General features: G+C 53.1%; 2 protein-coding genes across 8 annotated transcripts in view; both read right to left on the bottom strand.

Moving 5' to 3' along the window:
- Positions 1-3312, bottom strand: part of Prkcg (protein kinase C gamma) — a 28779-nt gene extending 25467 nt beyond the window's left edge. Inside the window, exons 1-4 of one of the 2 annotated variants that reach the window (XM_076568356.1) lie at positions 3182-3312; positions 2417-2524; positions 2028-2059; positions 1021-1103 (exon numbers count right to left, since the gene is read on the bottom strand). Coding sequence is in view for 1 of the 2 variants with exons in the window: in XM_042262362.2 (XP_042118296.1) it covers positions 1021-1103; positions 2028-2059; positions 2417-2586 (285 nt within the window). In the remaining variant the exon portion in view is untranslated. Of the gene's footprint in view, positions 1-1020; positions 1104-2027; positions 2060-2416; positions 2850-3181 lie in introns of those variants that run through there. The other variant, XM_042262362.2, reaches the window with a different exon arrangement.
- A 4386-nt stretch (positions 3313-7698) lies between these two features.
- Positions 7699-17593, bottom strand: Myadm (myeloid associated differentiation marker). Of its 6 annotated transcripts, XM_076568317.1 has the most exons (5): positions 17391-17593; positions 16618-16686; positions 16025-16312; positions 13486-13573; positions 7699-10087 (listed from the first exon to the last, which is right to left on the bottom strand). In XM_076568317.1, exon 5 carries the CDS (start codon positions 10083-10085, stop codon positions 9129-9131), a length of 957 nt encoding a protein of 318 aa, XP_076424432.1. In that variant the 5' UTR covers positions 10086-10087; positions 13486-13573; positions 16025-16312; positions 16618-16686; positions 17391-17593; the 3' UTR covers positions 7699-9128. The 6 variants fall into 6 exon arrangements, with proteins under 6 accessions (XP_076424432.1, XP_076424454.1, XP_076424445.1 ...); XM_076568339.1 differs by lacking the exon at positions 16025-16312 and having other exon boundaries at positions 16519-16686; XM_076568330.1 differs by lacking the exon at positions 16025-16312.
- Between the last annotated feature and the right edge of the window lie 1208 nt (positions 17594-18801).

Genomic DNA, 18801 nt, shown 5'->3' with positions numbered 1-18801 from the left:
CTATCTTCCCTTTCTATGAATCATATGGCTATCTCTTGCCTTGTATCAAACTCTGCTGAACTGCTAACATAAGATTGGAAACTTCTGGATTTATGCTACCCCGTTCAGCAATGTAGCTGTTCAAATTTAAATCAATCTGGGCAAAACTGGAGTTTAGGTTTCTTCTCCTCACAGCGTCCCTGTTTTGTGCCCGCTGTAGGCTGCTGGTGGCAGCCATAGAAAGAAAACATCTCCGTTACCATAGGCAGTCTCACTGGTCACTGCCAGGTCACAGCCCCTTTTGACAGGGGAAGAATCAGAGATTTGATGAAAAGCTGAAGGAGGGGAGGGAACAAGTGCCCAGAGTTGACGTGCTCATCAGCCCCTGCTGTGCAGAGGGTCAGGGCAAGGTGGATATGGATCTGAGTGCATTCACGCGTGAGACTGCATGGTGTCTGTGCACTGTGGGGTCTCTATAAGCCTCCCTAAACATCTAAACGCCTTTTATCTCTGCCACTTCCTATTTCACACACACACACACCCTTAAGACAGTTAGACCCAGGCTTGCCTAGAACTTGCTATGTAGACAAAGTTGGCCTTCAATTCCAGATCGTTCTGCCTCCACCTCTTAAGTGCTGGGATACCTGGTTTGTGCCATGACGCCCGGCTTTGAATTTCTCTTTTCCTGCATCTCTGACCATCTTCTGAGAGTCTCTCTACCTATTTTACTATTTCGGTACTGGCATGGATAACTCTCTCTCGGCCGATGGCAACTTCATCCTTCCAATGATGACTTTTGGTCCCTTCAACCCCTGCTTCCTTTCTGTCCCCTCACCTGTGTCCCTAGCCTCTTCCAGGCCCCTTCTCAGTCCCCCTTTTCAGGCCAAGGGCAAGGAATCTGGGCCAGACTAGCTCCCCCTATCTCTCCAGCCCCCCTCCCCTCCCAGCCTTAAAAATAGCAAGAGAAATTGGGACGGACGCCGAGGGGGTGAGGGCGGGGACATGGCCTGAGGAGGAAGAACCAGGTGTCTGGGCACTCACGTCCGTCTGGGGGCCCTTCCCAGCGCCTGGACACTCGAAGGTCACAAATTCGTGGCATCGTCGGTGAACCACGAAGCTGCAGACTAAAGATGAGAATGCAAGAGACACCGAGGCAGGAGAGACCCCCCAATAGACACAAATTCAGAGCAATACATCCAGCCCACAGAAAACCACCAAAAGAGGGGTTCCCACGTAGAGTCCAACGGAGAGAAAAACAGAGGAGAGACCCAGACCAAGAGTCACATGGAGAGGGACACAGAGACAGAGAGAGCAGGACCCAGAACCCCAAGAGATAGACTTGAAGGAAAACAAAAAGAGACTGAGAAACACAACCCCCTAATGCGCACACGTGCGCATACAGAGAGAGAGAGAGAGAGAGAGAGAGAGAGAGAGAGAGAGAGAGAGAGAGAGAGAAGAAAGCAAGGAGAGAGGGAGACAGGTTCTGAAGAGAAACAACAGAAATATCCTGAGACACAGCAGAGAGCAGCAACTTGAACAGAAGTGAGTCTGGGGGCGCTGCTTCGGCCCGCCCCCCACCTTGAGTCACTCTGTTCTCAGCCAAGTGGCAGCTGGTGTTTTAGGACTCGCCCCCCTCGCCCGGCCCCCACCCGCCCATTAGTGACCCCACCCGGCCTGCCCCTGCTTCAGGATGGATGGTGTTGTCATAGCAACGGCAGTCTGGGAGGGGGGCTCTGACTTTGCATCGCCGAGCCCCTTCCCCCCCTTCGGCTCCCCTTTTCCAAATCTCCCTGTTCCCATGGAAACAGATTCTCCAAATATCTGTCCCCACCTGGAGCCGGCCGAGGGAGGGGCCCCCAGCACCACCTCCGCGGTGGCCCTGCCATCAGAGTTTCCTCCCCACCACAGGCTGTGTCTCTGCCACACCCCCCGCCCAGGGCTCCCCCGCGCCTCTCTGGGGACCACAGAACACGTGTGTCAGCCGCCTCAGCTGCGAGGCCCCAGCCTCCACCCTCGGGGGTCCCAGGAGTCCAGGTCCCAGCTCTTACCTTGACATTGCAGGCCCTGCTTTCCAATGCCCCTGGAAGAATCAAGGATCTAAGGTCAGTGCAGATAGGGGTACAGGGCCCTCCCACCTTTGCGAGACAGGTTTGTGGCTTCCCACCTTCACCCAGGTGTGTGAGGGAGTCTCAGGCTCCTTCTACTAGAACCCAGAAATTCTAGTCCCAGCTCCTTTTCCCTTGGACCCTGGAACCCAGCTCTCAGCCCCTCCTCCCTCAGACCCAAGAACCCAGGCTTCATTCCCCACCCCCCGCATCCTTAAGCCAGGAGTGGGGGCTGCAGCCCCTCTCTGTTCAATCGCTTGGGGGCCAGCGTGACATGACGGCCCCCAAGTCCCCTCTTTCTCCAGCCCTCTCCCCCAGCGCGCTTCCCTCACCAGATGAAGTCGGTACAGTGACTGCAGAAGGTTGGCTGCTTGAAGAAACGAGCGGTGAACTTGTGGCTCTTCACCTCGTGGACCACCTTCTGCCTCAGCGCCCCCTTTCTGCAAAACAGGGGTCGGGGTCCCCCCTCTGAGTCGCCTCCACCGGGGCCCAGACCCGCCATGGCCCCAGGAACGCAGCAGGCACCACGATCTGGCCCTTTTTCTGAGGAAACAGGTGGACGGGAAAGGGGGACTCCGTAGACTCGGAGATGGGAAGGGCAGGGGCGAGGCACCTAACGGTGCGCAGCGCAGGGCAGAAAGCGGCACCCCGGCACGGCACCGGCTGCACCGAGGCTGGAGCAGGCGGGTGAGGTCAGAGCAGAAGGCAGGGGCACCGAGGAGCCGCAGGCACGGGCGGCGGCGGGAGCTCCGGCTCCCGGCACCTGCTGAAATGTAGAAGCTGGGGGTGGGGGGGGTGGGGGAGAGGCGTTGCCATGACGACCAAGGGGGCGGGGTTTCAGCTTAAAGGCGCCCCCTCCCCCGCCCCTCCCCAAAAGCCCAGGACAGATGCCCCTCCCTCCTCTCCACGTGCACACACCCATTCCGCAGGCGGTATGCAGGGAGGGGACGTCCTCTGAGTCTTGTCCATCCCCCTCCTTCCCCCCAAATACATTCCAGCCTGTCATCCTGGCCCCAACATCTCCATCTTCCTCCCCGCTCAGTTGCATGGCTCTTGAATCTGGGCTAGATCTGTGTGTCTCTGGCCATATTACTCACATTAATCAAGAAACTTTGTGTTCAGTGCTAAGGACTTCCGAATGAACGGAGAGGCTCGTGTCTCACTCTCCATGATGCTGCGGGCTCTTTTCTCGCTCTCTGAGCCTCTGGCTTTACTGACATGCCTCCCTCTGGGCGTGTCTCTCCTCTCTCTCCCACTTCTTGTCTCTCCTTTCCTCTGTGTTCTCTCTCTGTTCCTCCCCGCTCTGCGTCTCTCCTTTCCTTGCTCACGTCTCTCCTCATGCCCCACATGGTGAAATGTTTTCATATCCATCTCCCTGCCTTTCCCGGTCTTTTCTGGGTTCCTTGTTTCACCTCTGCCAGTTCAGATCAGCGTTTCCCGATGTCCGTCACTCTCCACTTCTGTATTTCTCCCCTGCAGTCGCTAGGGGATGCTCTCCCTGAAGAGTTGCCTGTCCCTCCTTTCCTGGGCCTCTTTCCTTCTGTCCCTTTCTCTCTGCCCCGCTCAGGGTTTTTCTTTGTGGCCCCGTGACCCTCTTTGTCCTTGGGCATCCCTCCCCCACTCCTTGTGACTCTGTCTCCAGCGGTCTCTTCGCCCTCCCCATTTCCCTGTAACTGTCTCTGGGAGACTCTCCCTCCTCGGTGACTCCCGGTGACTCCGTCTCCCGGGGAATCTCGACCCTCCTCAGTGTCTCCCAGTGATCGCCCCGTCGCAGGGGTTTCTCCCTCCAGTGTCTCCCCGTCTCTGTCTCAGAGACTTCTCTCTCTGTTTCTCCCTGCAGCTCCGTCTTCGGAGGTTTCTCCCCAGTCTGTGTCTCCCCGTAACTCTCCATCTCTGAGGGCCTGCCCCCTCAATGTCTCCCTATGACAATGTCTAGCTGTGTCTTTTTTGACTCTGGATCTCCCTGTGACTCTGTCTCTGGGGTCTCACGTGTCTCCCTGTGACTCTCTATCTGGGTGGGGGCTTCTGACTCTGTGTCTCCCTGGGATTCCCTATGCACCTCCCAAGTTTACTCCCCCGCGTTCCTCCCCCAGGTCACGCCCCACGGTGCGCCCTTTCCGCAGTTCTGGCACTCCCATCGGTCCGATCTGGCAGGAAGCCGTTCATAGGCCATGGGGAACCCTGGCCCGCCAGAGGCTGTCGAGCTCAGTGCACTCTGGGACTTATAGTTGAGGCCCTCGTACTGGCTATTCTTGGGAAGCAACAGAGAACTACTTCTCCCGGCGTGCCCTGCGTTGGCGAGGGTGTCTGTAGTACCACGCCTTCTTTGCGGTTTTGCCTATCTTGCGGTTGCGTCCAGATTCCAGAAGGTGCAAGGGAGGTGGAGGAGTTCGAGTCAACTCCCAAGCACCCTTCGCTGAATGCAGAGTTCCCTGCCCGCCCGGCAAGCCACCTCTAAATGTCTGTGGTTCTCTGGGGCGACCGGTGGAAGGCACTAGGCGTCCAGCTTCGTCCGCTGCTGCTTTTCCGAATCAATACAGAAGACCACTGGATGCTACAGCTGTGTTTAGTTTTGTTTCTTCTTTGGGGGGGGGGGGGCGGAGGGAAAGCGAGACAGAATTTCTCAGTGTAACAACCCTGGCTGTCCTGGAATGCACTCTGTAGACCAGGCTGGCCTCGAACGCAGAGATTCGCCTGCCTCCCGAGTGCTAGGATTAAAGGCGTGCGCCACCACCGCCCAGCTCTGTGTTTTATATTTTAAAATAGGGGCTTGCACACCTTTAATCTCAGACAGAGGCAGAAAGAGCTCTTGTGAATGTGATGTCAGCCTGATCTACATAGCAAGTTCCAGACCAGCCAGAGCTACACAATGAGACTCTTATCTGGTAAATACATACATACCTACATGGGTCTGGTGTATTTCTGGCTGGCTTCAAACTTGCTTGGTAGTCGAGATGACCTTGAACATCTGAGCTTCCTGCCTTCACCTCCCCGCCCCCCCCCCAAAAAAAACCTGGGTGTGCCGGCATGCTTCACCACAGCCTGGGGGCTCAGGTGCTGAGGATTAAACCGAGGGCCTTGTACCAACTGGTCGGGACCCACAACCCTCTAGCTGTTCTTTCTAGTGTCTTCCAGAAGGTATTCTTGAACCAGGTAGGGGAAGGAGTGGGTGAAACGTCCTCCTGAGAAGAGGGATTCATGCAGATAGGTCTTGGTAAACACTGAAAAATATAAGACATTTCTTACCCCATGAGTATGTGTCCTAACTGGCCCTTCTCCCTTGTACTTCCTGTTACGTCTCAAACCTGGGACAAAAGGCTGATTGACCTGCCTATTTAACATATCAAAGCAGACCTGGCTGCCAGGTTCCTCCTGCATTCCTCAGTCCCTACCTCTTACAAAGTCTGGCTGGCACACTCCATCCCTTCCTTCCCTAAACTCTCCGCCCCTTCCCTAAACTACTCCAGCTCAGGGGATGGGCTGCCTTTCTCCCAGTTGCCCATCCCTATATAATCCAGCTATTTTGGCTACATGGTCCTTCTGTTTACCTTTTACCCTCCTGGCCTCTTGGCCTCCTGGTTCTCCCCTCTCCCCTCCCTGCTCTTCTCACATGGCCCAGCTCAGGGTCATATTCACTCTGGACTCTCCTAGACATCTCTTTGGCTATGCTCTTCCTTCTGTCTACAGTAAACCTTCACCTCCACCATACCTAAGAGCAGTCATGTCCTTCCTTTTTTTTATTTTTCATTCATTTCCAAATTTTGCAATGTTTTCCAAGTTACAAGAGCAAAAAAAGGTTTCATATGATCCTGGAATTTTTTAAATGACTTATTTAATTTTATGTGCATTGCCCATGTGAAGGTGTTAAACGTCTGGAACTGGAGTTATAAGCAGTTGTGAGCTGCCATGTGGGTGCTGGGAATTGAACCTGCGTCCTCTGGAAGAGAAGCCAGTACTCTTAACTGCTGAGCGGTCTCTTCAGCCAGATCCTAGAAATTCTATGTGTTTTATGTATGTGATATTCAGGTGAATTTCAGCAGGGAGGGGCAGGGTCAGATCTGGATGGAGTGGGTCCCAATGGGGCAAGGTTAAGTTGGACAGAGAATAGTCAAGGAGAAGGCCGCTATGAATGGTACTTAGGAGATAGACCAGTGTTGCATGAACTGTCAGGAGTCTGCTGGAAAACACGGAGTGCATTTTGGAGAAAACTGTTGCACTCAAATTGGAATATATATATATGTGTGTGTATGTGTGTGTGTGTGTGTGTGTGTGTGTGTGTATGTTTCTGAGATAGGGTTTCCCTTTGTAGCTGTGGCTGCCCTGGAACTAGCTCTGTAGCCCAGGCTGGCCTTGAACTCACTGCCTGCCTCTGCCTCCCAAGTGCTGGGATTAAAGGCAAGGGCAACCATACCCACCTTGGACGTTGTATTTTTTTAACTTACTTTTGTGCGTCTGTGTCTGGTTGTGGAGGCCAGAGGGTGTCAGTAGTTTTAACCTCTGAGCTATCTCTCATGAAACTGGAGTTGTGATCTGCTAGTGTGGGTGCTATGAACTGAACTCCAGCACGTTTAACTGCACCCCCTCTATCGCCAGGACATTTTATTTCTGAATTGCCAAGGTGAGCTTTTCCTCCTGAATCTCTGTGTGTGTTGCTAGGGATAGGACTGCTAGGGCCTCATACATGCTAGCAAGCACTCTTCCTCTGAGCCACTTGCTAAGCCACGGTGGCTTATATTTCTCGAGTACTCATGGGACTCTCTGGGGGAGAAATCATGTTCATGTCTTTCCTAGCCAACCTTCCTGGTTTCTTCCCTCTTTTTAAAGGTTATAAAATGAGCCGGGCGGTGGGGGTGACACACGCCTTTAATCCCAGCACTCGGGAGGCAGAACCAGGAGGATCTCTGTGACTTTGAGGCCAGCCTGGTCTACAGAGAGAGATCCAGGACAGGCATCAAAGCTACACAGAGAAACCCTGTCTCGGGGGAAAAAAAAACATTATGTCTGTATATGTCTGTGTGATTGTAGGTATAGAGGCCAGAAAAGGGTATCACCTTCCTTCACTCTGAGGCAGGAAGCCAGCCATCCCCAGTGATCCTGTCTCTTTCCCCCAACCTGAGGGGATGCTCAGCCTGTTCCATGGGTACTGGGATGCAAACCCTGATGCTGATGCATGTGCTTTTAACCAACCTCTGAGCTCTCTCTCTTGATTTTAAAGAATAATGTGGAAACCTAACAGGCTGCGGTATAGATGAGCTCAGCTGGTAAAGGGCTAGCCCAGCATGTGCCAAGCTCTGGGTTCCGTCCTCAGCGCTGCATAAACAGGGCGTGGTGGCTCATACCTGTAACCCCAGCACTGGAGGTGGAGGCAGGGCTTGGATTTACCCTTGGCTACATAGTGAGTTTGAAGCCAGCCTAGGATACATGAGACTGTCTTACAAGAAGGCGGAGGGGGGTGGATCCAGACGCTGCCACTGTTTTTTGATGAGGCCAAGGTTCTTCTCAACCCCCTTCCGCCATAGAACTGAAGAATCTGTGTCCCAACCCTCTCTTCAAGCCCTCCCCCCCACCTACCCACACTCCCCCCTCCCCACCCGTGATAAATAAAGCAGGAGTCTTCCTGTTATCTTTATATTGAGATTTTAAAAAAAGAACATTATGGATGTGGGGTGGGGGGGTGGGAAGGGATGATTGACAGGAGGAGCTAGAGGAACCTAAAGCTCCAGAAAATAAAAAAAAATAAAATATATATTTATACATTTATATATATCTATATATACCAATAATGCATGTGAGTCCCAGAGAAGCAGAAAGCAGCAGCAAGAAGCAACTAACGTTAAGACACACAGACCCAGAGCGTGTGCAGCACACACAAGCCGTCCCAATCCTGACAACACCCCCCCACCCAAGAGAAGATGGTTAAGAAGCGTCCCTCTTGAATGACCTACACAGCTGGATGTGGTAGCACACCTGTGATCTCAGCACCTGAGAGGTGGAGACGGGAAGACCAAGGGTTCAAGGGCAGCCTGAGCTACACAGTTAAGTTCGAGACCAGCTTGGGTTACATGAGACCCCGTCCCAAAAGCTTTAAAAAAAAAAAAAAAAGAGCTTCTTAGTCATTTTGGTTTTTTGCCTTCATGTTCAGGAAAAAAATAAGAGGCCAATAATGCCTTTAAGGCCAGCAGAGGCCATTTTTCTTCCCATCTGTGCTAAAGCAGGCCATGTTATTTTTAACACTGAGATGGAGGGCCACCATTACTGTCCCTCAGAAATACTTCAGAGCTGTCTTTAAGACCATGTGGGTATTTTTGGTGGTTTTTTGTTTTGTTTGTTTGTATAGCACAGAGAATAATTCAGCAAAGGCATCCATCCTTTGCTTCATCTAGGATAGCCTCTAGGCAGTGGGTCTTCAGTAAGCCTGGTAAAAAATTCTGGAGTCAATTTTAGGCAAAGCTGAGTGACAAGGTAGAGACAGAGACTCTGCTTAAAGACTCCTGGGTACCGGGAATTATTGGCCTCCAGAGTTTTTTTTTTTTTTTTTTTTTAGTTTTGAACTTAGAGGTGTACTGTACGCCTGGTCCCCAACCCCTTTAACACACACGCACATACTAAGGCACAGCTAAGGCAGGCAGGCAGGCAGGCATGCTTTGGCAATGAGGGCCCTAAAGAGGCCCATGGGGGTGAAGAGCTGCAAAGGAGGGTGGGATGTGTGGGGTCAGCACCTTTGAGGGGTGAGGGAGAGAGAAAGCAAGAACTCCGAGGGCTCCCCGGGAAACCGTGGGGATAGGAATTTGAAAGAGGTAAAGCAGAGGGCTGTGGAGACCGCTCCTGGGCAGCAAAACAGGAAATAGATAGATAGGCAAACAGGAAGAGGAAAAGGAAGAAAGCGAAACAAGGAAAGAGAACAATGAGTCAGGAGGAATATATAAGGAGGAAGAGGAAACGGGAGGGAGGAGAGGAGGAGGAAACAGGACGGTACCAAAAAAACGTGGCCAATAAGATGGAGAGGTCGCCAGAAGGGATGGGGAGGGGAGCCCCTTGTTAACCTTAGACCTTGACAAACACCAGCCGGGCGGAGTACACCAGGTCAGACACATAGGCCAGCAGGTTGACACCTGTCAGGATGGCCACCGCCAGCCGGCGGTCCCAGTAACACACCGAGTGGGGGTGTGTATACGCGCAGCTTGCATCCGCCGCCCGCCGCGGGTAGCCATGGTACCTCTGGTCAAACTGGTAGAGGGGCCAGAGGACAATGGCGGTGGCATACAAGAGGACAGACAGTAAGGCCAGGCCGGACAGGAAGGTGGGGAAGGGGATGGGCAGCATGTTGGTACAGTCCCCCAGGTTGAGCAGGATGGTCACGGCAGCCAGGATGAAGCAGATGGCGTAGACTGCCACACACCACTCCAGGGCCGGCTTTTGCTGGTACAGGAATGGCTCGCTGATGAAGGCAAAGATGATACAGGCTACGAAGGTCTCGAAAACCTTAAGCAGCCCCGGCACGGTAGCCATGTAGCCAGTGATCTCACCCGGCCTTGCACGAGTCCAGGCCACTTCGGTGGCGTAGGCCAAACAGGCGACGCAGGAGAAGGTGGTGGCCGCGATGGCGTGGTCCCGGGTCCGTCCGTGAGCCATGAACTGCACATAGGTGGTGGGGTAGATGATGGACGACGACAGGCAGAAGAGAGCCGCGTAGCAGGCGTAGGTGATGGGGAAGTTTCGCCACGATAGGGGGAAGCGGGCCTGGAGTCCGCCCAATTCCACAATCAGGATGATGAGCGTCACCGCAAAGCAGAAACACCAGGTGAACATGGCCCAGTTACCCATGGGCCCAGTCCAAGCGGCCACACTGGCCACCAGCGAGAAAGCCACGCAAGTGGATATTAGCTGCAAGAGGCGGAGGAGGCCCAGCGGCTGGGTCAGTGCCCGAGGGGACCCCACAATGGTGGAGGAGGAGGACGTTGTTGTAGTCGTGATGGTCGTGCGGGTCACTGATACCGGCATGGCTGAGAAAAAAAAAACCAAACCTTTGGATAAGGCCTCATGCGGAGGAATCCACACACCCAGCCCCTCATCTGTCTTGGAACAAATTATCTTGAACTCTGAAAAGGGTATGTCTCAAAATAGAGGACTTGTAACTCGGGCAGTGGTGGCGAACACCTTTATAATCTCAGCACTCAGGAGGCAGAGGAAGGTAGACCTCTTGAGTTCGAGGCCAGCCTGGTCTACAGAGTGAGTTCCAGGACAGCAAAGGCTACACAGAGAAACGCTGAGAAGTGAAAAAATTGAAGGAAAAAAAAATGGAACCTGTTTATAAACTGTAAGAACGAATTGGTCATCTAGGTTCTAGGCTCATCCCCGATCTGCCCATGAGAGAACTCAGAATCCGGAGACCCAAAGCAGCACTTCTTGCTCTTCCTCCCCAGGGACTTAGCAGCCTCTCGACTGCTGAAATATGGTGGGTGCCAGTGAGATGCCTCAGCAGACAAAGGAACTTGTAGCCATGCTGAACAACCTGAGTTGGATCCCTGGGGCCCACCTGGTGGAAGGAGAGAACCAACTCCTCCAGGTGGCCTCTGACCTCCTCCACATGAGTACATACAGACCCACCCCAACCACTCACGTAGGGCTGTGGTTTGGGGGATGTGGTTCAGCTGATAGCATGCTTGCCTACTGGTTCTGATCCCGGCCCTGCATAGACCAAATGCACACCTGTGATCCTAGTATTTGAGAAGCTGAGGTAGGGTGACCATGAGATGGAAGCCAGACTGGGTTCCAATAGTGAATTCTAGGCCAGCTTGGGCTACAGAATGAGATTTTGCCTTTAAAAAAAAAAAAAAAAAAAAAAAAACAGCAACGAAAAGATTATGGTCTAAGATCCTGGGAGTTATCTCACTTCCTCCTCTGTGTGACCTAGGGCTTTTGTACCCCAGGCTCTATGAACAAAGTTCCCCCTTTCACCCTGCAGCAACTCAGTCATTTCTAGCTTCTCCACAGCCAAGACTCCAACTTCCTCAAACCTCAGGCCCAATGAGTAGATCTTCTTCTTTTTTGGTTTGGCTGTCCTAGAACTCTCTTTATAGACCAGGCTGGCCTTGAACTCACAGAGATCTGCCTGCCTCTGCCTCCCGAGTGCTGGGATTAACGGCGTGTGCCACCATGCCCCGCAAAAGTAATTCTTTCATGGTAGACATTAGCAGCCCCTATACGTCCAGTATTCCATCTTCCATTCCAGCTCCCACGTCTAACCAGAGCACTGGACCTCCATCCTTCCACTTACTCCTCTCCCAGAGATCTCTGATCAGGAACATCAAATTTTCTTTCTCCCCTCCTTTCAAGTTTCACGAATCCTCCCCCTAATCCTACTTCAGACATGGGAGAAAAAAAAAAAACCCAAAGGCAGCTCAGTTTCCTCTTTCCTATCATGGAGCCTATCAATTCCTAAAGGGACTTGGCTAACAGGTTCCTCAAGTTCAGGAAAATTCAACTCCCTCCGCTCTCACTGTTCAGTGGCTCAGCCCCATCCATTGAAATTTCTAGCTTTCAAGGCCAGTCATGCAGGGCTGGACCTCCGGACATGCCTCTCAGCCTTCTAATGTCCCCCGTGACCCAGACATAGGATGGGGGTAGAAGGACTAACTTTTTTTTTCCACTGACAAACCTTGTCTTAGACTCAGAACTGGGATCAGATGCCAGAGCCCTCTTCAGGATGCTAACTGTCTGACCTCTCAGCTGATGCCCCCCAAAATATGGGGAGGCAGTTCCCAAACCCAGGAAAATAAAACTTCCTTATTGCTATTTTCAGTTCTGCCATTATTTCCTCTGACTTGTACATCAGCTGCTGGAGGGAACGGAAAGGCTCGAATGACTCAAAAGCTATAGAGACCTGGGCCAATTACACAGTTCAGTTAGCAAAGGAACTTGCAACAGAGCTTGACAAACCTGAGTTCAATCCCCAAGACCCACATGGTGCACAGAACTGAATTCTGAAAATTGTCCCCTGACCTCCATACACTTGCCATGGGGCGCGCACACACACGCACACACACACACAGAGATAATTACATGTTAGAAAGAAGAAAGATAATAGGAACTTTCAAGGCTCAGGAAACATACTCTGAAAGTACAAGATTTTGGTATGAGGCCTCTTCCCAAAGCTGAAGCCCCACCACAAGAATATATGAACATTGAGCAATTAAGAGGATGGGGTGGGGGTGAGGGGTACGTGTGTGTGTGGGGGGGGGGATGGATAGTTTATTTAGCCAGGGGTGAGGGTGGGGTGTGGGGGGGATATGGATATTTCATTTAGCTCAGTAGTGGTGGTGCACACCTTTAATCCCAGCACTCAGGAGGCAGAGGCAAGTGGATCTACAGAGTTCCAGATGGGCACAGCTACACAGAGAAACCTTGTCTCAAAAAAACAAGTTGGGGGGGGGGAGGCTCTTCTGCCCAGCTAACTACAAGTTGGGCAGTATGCTCCACGAACCTATCTTTCATGAGTCATCACCCAGGCTGAGGTGGGCTTTTCAGTGATGTCCAGGCCCTTGCAAGTATCCCAATCAACTCATTGGCTCAACAAGCTGTACTCCGGTTAACAGTGTATTTGGTCTGTCATCCTTTTTTTTGTTTTTTGTTTTTGAGACAAGGTTTCTCTAGGTAGCCCTAGATGTCCTGAAACTCACTCCGTAGACCAGGCTGGCCTCGAACTCACCGAGATCTGCCTGCCTCTGCCTCCCAAGTGCTGGGATTAAAGGTGTGCGCCACCACCCCCACGGTAGTGTGTCATTTTGTGCCGGGAGATGAGCATAAGTTATTCATAACTTTCCCCAGGAAAAGTCATGCTCAGGTCAGGCCCATGGAAAGACAGAAGGTCAGGCTTTAACCTCTGGAAGCTCACGCTGTCCCAGAACAGCTCCCAAAGTACACAGGAGCCAGCTCCTGGATACAACTTCTTAGGCACATGAATAACTGATTCTATCCTCTGGAATCCTTTCAAGTTCCTCCTGTATCAGGATCTAGGAATCTAGGCACCATTCCCCTCCTCCGTCATACCCAGAGATCCAGGCCCTAGCCCTCTCCTTCTGTAGATTCAGTTCAGTATTCCTGGCCAACCTCCCTCAGTCAGACCCAGGAATCACCAACCCTATCACAGACCCCAAAGCTCAGGTTCCAGACACTCCACCCTTAGACTCAGGGATCCAGGCTCCAGGCCCTCTTCCATCAGACTCAGAACAGGACCCTCCTCTCTTAGACTCTCGGTCCAGAACCTCAGCCCTCTTCCCTTAAACTTAGGGATCCCCCTCCCCCAGCCCTTCACCTTCAAGAACTGTAATTACAATCCGGACCGCAGCCGTTCCTCCACCCTCAAGAACTAGAACATAGTGCCACTAACTAGCACACTCACCTGCGGTCTTAACTGACGACCGGAAGGAGAAAGATCGCGCTGCAAAGGCGACGAGGGTGGCGCACCTGGAAAAGGTGGATCAGGTGCCCTGAGGAGGAGAAAGGCAGTCAGGGCGGAACTCAAGGCTGTCCTCCCTCGCAGCACCCTAACCCCGAGCCCTAGACTCTACAGTTGGGACCCGTCTCCCTGTGGGGACGCATACTTGGCGGCGAGCCCGAGAGCGAGGTCTCAGAGGTTACCCCGAGGAAGCACCGCCCTCTCCTTCCTCCCCTAGGACTTGCCCGTGGGCGGAGTGGAAGCAAATGCGGACAAAGGGCCGGCCTTCGGGCCGCTAGGGGCGTGAGTGATGTTAACCTAGCCCCAGCCTGGCAGTCGGCGGAGGGAGATCCCTGGGCGGTGGTTGCAGGGGCGGGAGGCCCAGCCTGGCCCCGCGTCTCCGCTCCTTATAAGGGCTGTAAGTCGCCTCCGCCAGGACAATGTGGCAGGGGCCAGGAGGTGGTGCCAAGACCCTCGTGGCTCACTCGGAGGCTGCCCGGCCCTCTCCAGGACACCCTGGCTGGAAACTGGATGTGTGTGGGGTGGGGCGCGCGCGCGGGGGGGGGGGGGGAGGCGATTGAATCCTGGATTCTAGGAGAAGGCGGGAGGGTCCGATTTGTGGTTCCTTGAAAAGTGTGAGTTGGGAGCCAGGCAGAACCGACTCACACAAGTTGTTCTCTGACTTGCACACGTGCCCTGTAGTCCGTGCGCCCCCCACCCCCCTGCAAAGTAAATATATTTTAAAAGTCTATTTTGAGACAAGCTCTTACTGTGTAACCCTTGCTGGCCTAGAGCTTGCTATGGAAACCTCGAAACATTGAGCTCACAGAGATCCGCATGCCTCTGTTTCCCAAGGGCTGGGTTTTGTTTGTTTGTTTGTTTTGTTTTGTTTTTTAGTTCTGTGTCCCGAATGGAACGCAGGTGAGTCTGGCCTGGTAGCGCAGGGCTGTATTCCCAGAACCCCAGGAGAAGAGGCAGGATTGGAAATTCAAGGCCTTCCTGTAGCCATAGTCTTCAAGACAAGCCAAAACTACAAAAAGAAAAAAAAGTGGGGGGGGGGAGGACGGGTGGTGGTGAGGAAGGTGAAGTATTTGACCAGCATATGGAGGTACTAGGTTCAACCCCCCCCCCCATACCCAGTACCAGGTGGGGATGCGGTTAGGGGAATGAAACTCTCTGACTACAAGACAGAAACTCCTTTAAAACTCTTCAAATCGCCTTGCTGAGCTCGAGGACACATCGCTTCCCTTGCTTCAGGCTAGAAACGTCTGCTAAATTAGAATTGGGTACACACCGTTAATGTAGGCTCCCCAGTCAGAGCTAGGGCCTCCAGTGCACCTGGTAGGGGTCACAGGAAGGCAGAAATCCGGTTCAGATCCCACCAGGACTGGTTAATGGGAAGCCAGGACTAGTCTCACACCCAGCACTATAAAAAGTGGGCTATTGATCGCCTTTAATCGCAACACTCAGGAGGCAGAGGCAGGAGGATCTCTGCGAGTACAAGGCCAGCAAGGTCTACACAGCAAGTTCCAGGACAGCCAAAGGACCCTGCTTAAAAAAAAAACGTGGGCTACTGTCCAGCCATAAACACTAGGAGGAGGAGGAGGAGGAGGAGGGAAGATCATAAATCCTTCGGTCTGGAGGAAAGTTGGTTAGGAAAGGAGGAAGAAAAGAAAGGGAGAGCCTGAGAGATGACATCCTTGGCTGTCCAGAGGGCCTCCAGCACTGTTTCAAGTCAGAGCTAAGGAATGCTCAGCCTAAGACCTAGGCAGGGCGAGGATACGCCCCTTGAGCTTCCTCCTAGATCTAGTTCCACTCTCTGGGCCACACCCAGCACCCCTGCTGCCGTCTCCCTAGCTACACTCCTGAAGTCATCCATCACTCCACAGACTCAGACTCGGCCACGCCCCACACCAGCGGTGGACACAGCCCTAATCCCACATGGCTCCCCAGCTCCCCCCACACTCCAAGTGCCCGTATAAGGCCTCTGGAAGGAGGGTCACACCAAGGACTTCTCCCCTCCTGAGCACCTCTGGGCACCAGATGAAAGCCTCGCATCCAAGAGCCCCATCTCCCCTCAGATTCAGGGATCTGTACTCCATCTGTCCAGGTCCTCAAACCCAAGAGTCCAGATCCCAACCTCACCCACCTCCTTCAGTCCAAGTTCAGAGCCCAATGCCTCCTCCTTTAGAACAAATTCAGACGCCCGCCCTCCTCCAGACTAAGCCCCAAACTCCAGCCCTCGTCCCCCAAGACCCATCTAAGTCCAGATCCCAGGCCTGTTCGGTCTGACCTAGGGTTCCAGATCCCATCCCACCGCTCTCAGCCTCAGGGGTCCAATCCCCACCGTCCTACCTCAGACCCAGGTGCCCACTCTCCATGTAAGACCTGTATGAGCTCAGAGAGTTCTGGCCCAGACATCTGAATCCCTTGCCCACTTCTCTTTCTAGACCCAAGGATCTTGGGCCGCGACTCCTTCCCTTCGGGGTCCCTGCAGCCTCACCTCTCCAGCCAGTGGCGCCTGCAGCAGACACAAGAAAGACAGCTGCAGACGAGAAGAGGGGTCTTAGGGCTGGGTGGAGTTGGCCAGCCGGGGGAGCGTGCGGGGGCGGGGCCGAGGGCGGGGTTTGGGGCTGGCTTGGGCGGTGAAAAGGTATCTTTCCCTCCGTTCGGGCTATCCCTGGTCGGCCCCCAAGGCGGGGCTAGTGTCACACCACGCCTCTCTAAAGACTGGCGTGTCGTGGCTCACTGGCCCAACCAGTGAGGGGGTGCAGGGCTGAGGTCACCGTTGCTGTGGAGACAAAACAGGAAGACACAGCAGCTGGCGGCGCGGGGGCTCCCAGGGGCTATCCTCCCTGACTTAGCTCTAGAAAGAAATCTCCAGGGTAGGCCCGAGAATGCCGTTGCCTTAGAAACCTACATGTTTACGGTTTGTTTTAGATGGAGTCCCCTTGTTTCCCCCCCCCCCCAAGCTCGGGTCCCCGCGCCTAGTCTTACCCCTCATTCAATTCTCCTTCTCTCTGCTTCTGTCCTTGTCTATCTGATCCCCAACTCTGGACAGGATTGAAAAATAAAAAATAAAAAAGTCTTACACACCCAGGTGGCAGCGTATTTCGGACCAGACCTCTCAGTTTAACGGAGTCTGTGGGCTAGGGTCTTGTCGACCTGAAAAAGAAAGGAATTTAGGATGCCAGGCCTTGAGCTTTTAGGAGTTCTGAGCAAGCAACCTTGACTAGTGAGGCCCCACCCCCAAGGAACAAAGACCAGATTTCTGTGGGGTTTCTTTTGGGGGGAGGTCTTCCTAGAGGGTAGTGGGACGTATCTCAATCACTCTGTAACTGCAGCATGGGCAGACTGCTGGGCCTCGTCTCAGAAGATCACAGCCAATGGGGGCGAAAGGATGATGGATCGTAGCTAATTCCTGGAAATTTAGGGGTCCCAGATTTCTGAGCCATGAGACAGTTTTCAGAACAGATGTGGCTGGAGCCTTCTGGGTCTAGAAGGGCGAGCTATTTTTGGCTTGCATTCCTGCCTTCAGGACGAAGGGAGGGACTCAATCTTTACGAGCACGGGCTTGGGGCCCGGAGCTCTGGATTCCGGGTTCTACCATATGGTAGGGATACGGTGGACCCCGTGGTGCCGCGAGGAGGGGGCAAAAGCAGGGGATGGGTTCAGGCTTGGGCCTTTTTTTTTTTTTTTCTTCCCCAATTGGTTGGATTTGAGGATCTGAAAGGACTGGACTGAGCCAAATGGGAAAGGGAGCTGAAGGTCGCGCTGCGGGAGGGAGCTGAAGGTCTGGACGCCGGCCCCCAGGGCAGGGCGGGGACCCGGGATACCTGGCTCCCTCCCTCGTAGCCGCCCTCACTCACCCCGCTCTGCAGCGGTCCCGGGCGCGGCCCTGCTCCGCTGCTGCTGGGCGGGGCCTAGCGGCGGCTGCAGATGCTCAACTCTTCCCCGCCGCTGCTTCTGGTTGTCTTCCAGGAGGACTAAGGAGGCTTAGAGGCCCAGCCCCGGAGAGGAAACCGCAAGCGTCGCGAAAGGAGGGGTCCGAAGGGGTCCAGGAGCTCAGAACAGCCCGCAACGCGCCCTACGGAGGAGGGAGGAGCTGGAGGGGGGACCTGGCGCTTGCTTAGTGCTTTCCTGAAGTGGGGGTGGGGACCAAGGTATAGGGAATGGGTAGGTGAAGATCTGCGGGCTCACTTTGCATTTCCGGGAAGAGACACAGAAACAGACCCTTCTTTGTCATTCCATGCCCTGCATAAAGGAGGGTTTTAGTTTGCGTATTTTGTGTGTTAGAATGTAAATGTGGAAGTCAGAGGACAGCTTGTGGGAGTCAGTTTTCTCCTTCCTGCATGTGGGATCTGAGGATCAAGCTCAGGTCGTCAGTTTGGTTGGCAAGTGCCTCTGTCCACTTGAGCCATATTGTTGGCCTATGGAAGGTATGGTTTTGGTTTTTGTTTGTTTTTATTTTAATTTGGTTCTTTTTAAAAATGTATTCGTTATTATGTGTCTGAATGTTTTGCCTTCATGTATGTATGTGCACCACGTGCAAACCTGGTCTCCTCAGAAGTTAGAGGAGGGAATCAGATCCCCTAGAACTGAAGGTTGTGAGCCACCTTGTGGGTGATGGGAATTGAACCCTGATCCCTCTGCAAGATAAGTGCTCTTAACTGCTGAGCCATTTCTTCAGCCACCTGAGGAGTTTTTAATATGCCCAGCATCAGACATTTTCACACACACACACACACACACACACACACACACACACACACACACGGAGTGTAAGTCTATACAGTCTATAGACAGTGGGTTGGATTTCCCACAGATTCTATGAAAGAGAGAACTGATTCCCCAAAGTTTTCCTCTGATTGACACAGGTCCACTGTAGCATGCATTCCAACACACACATACACACACACACACAAATGTAAAACACACAATCAAAAAACAAAACATCTCAGTGTTCAGGGTAACATGAAAAGATACAGAACTGGAGTGTGTCCATGTGCGATGCTGAAGATCGAACCCCCAGCCTCAAACATGCTAGGTGAGCCCTGCACCGTGGAGACCTTTCCCCAGCCCAGTTTGCAAACATTTGAAGAGTGAGTCACAGGGTGTGATTTTTGAGAAATGTTACTCTTGGGTTCCCAGGTCTGTGTAACCTGTTATCATGTATGTGCTACTGGTTCAGTGTTTACCCGTCTTTTAGGATGGAACTCCCACCCGATTGTCCCCAACCTATCACTGTCACCCCCTTTCCAATAGGCTGTGCCTGTGTTC

This window comes from Peromyscus maniculatus, chromosome 1 (genome assembly GCF_049852395.1).
Source record: "Peromyscus maniculatus bairdii isolate BWxNUB_F1_BW_parent chromosome 1, HU_Pman_BW_mat_3.1, whole genome shotgun sequence".
In the NCBI taxonomy this organism is placed as follows: domain Eukaryota; kingdom Metazoa; phylum Chordata; class Mammalia; order Rodentia; family Cricetidae; genus Peromyscus; species Peromyscus maniculatus.
The sequence above is the reverse complement of the archived record's forward strand: the minus strand, read 5'-3'. Positions and strand labels throughout refer to the sequence as shown.

Bases quoted from the DNA above. Each gene is read 5' to 3' on its own strand.
- Myadm (XM_076568339.1), bottom strand. From the start codon at position 10,085: ATGCCGGTATCAGTGACCCGCACGACCATCACGACTACAACAACGTCC.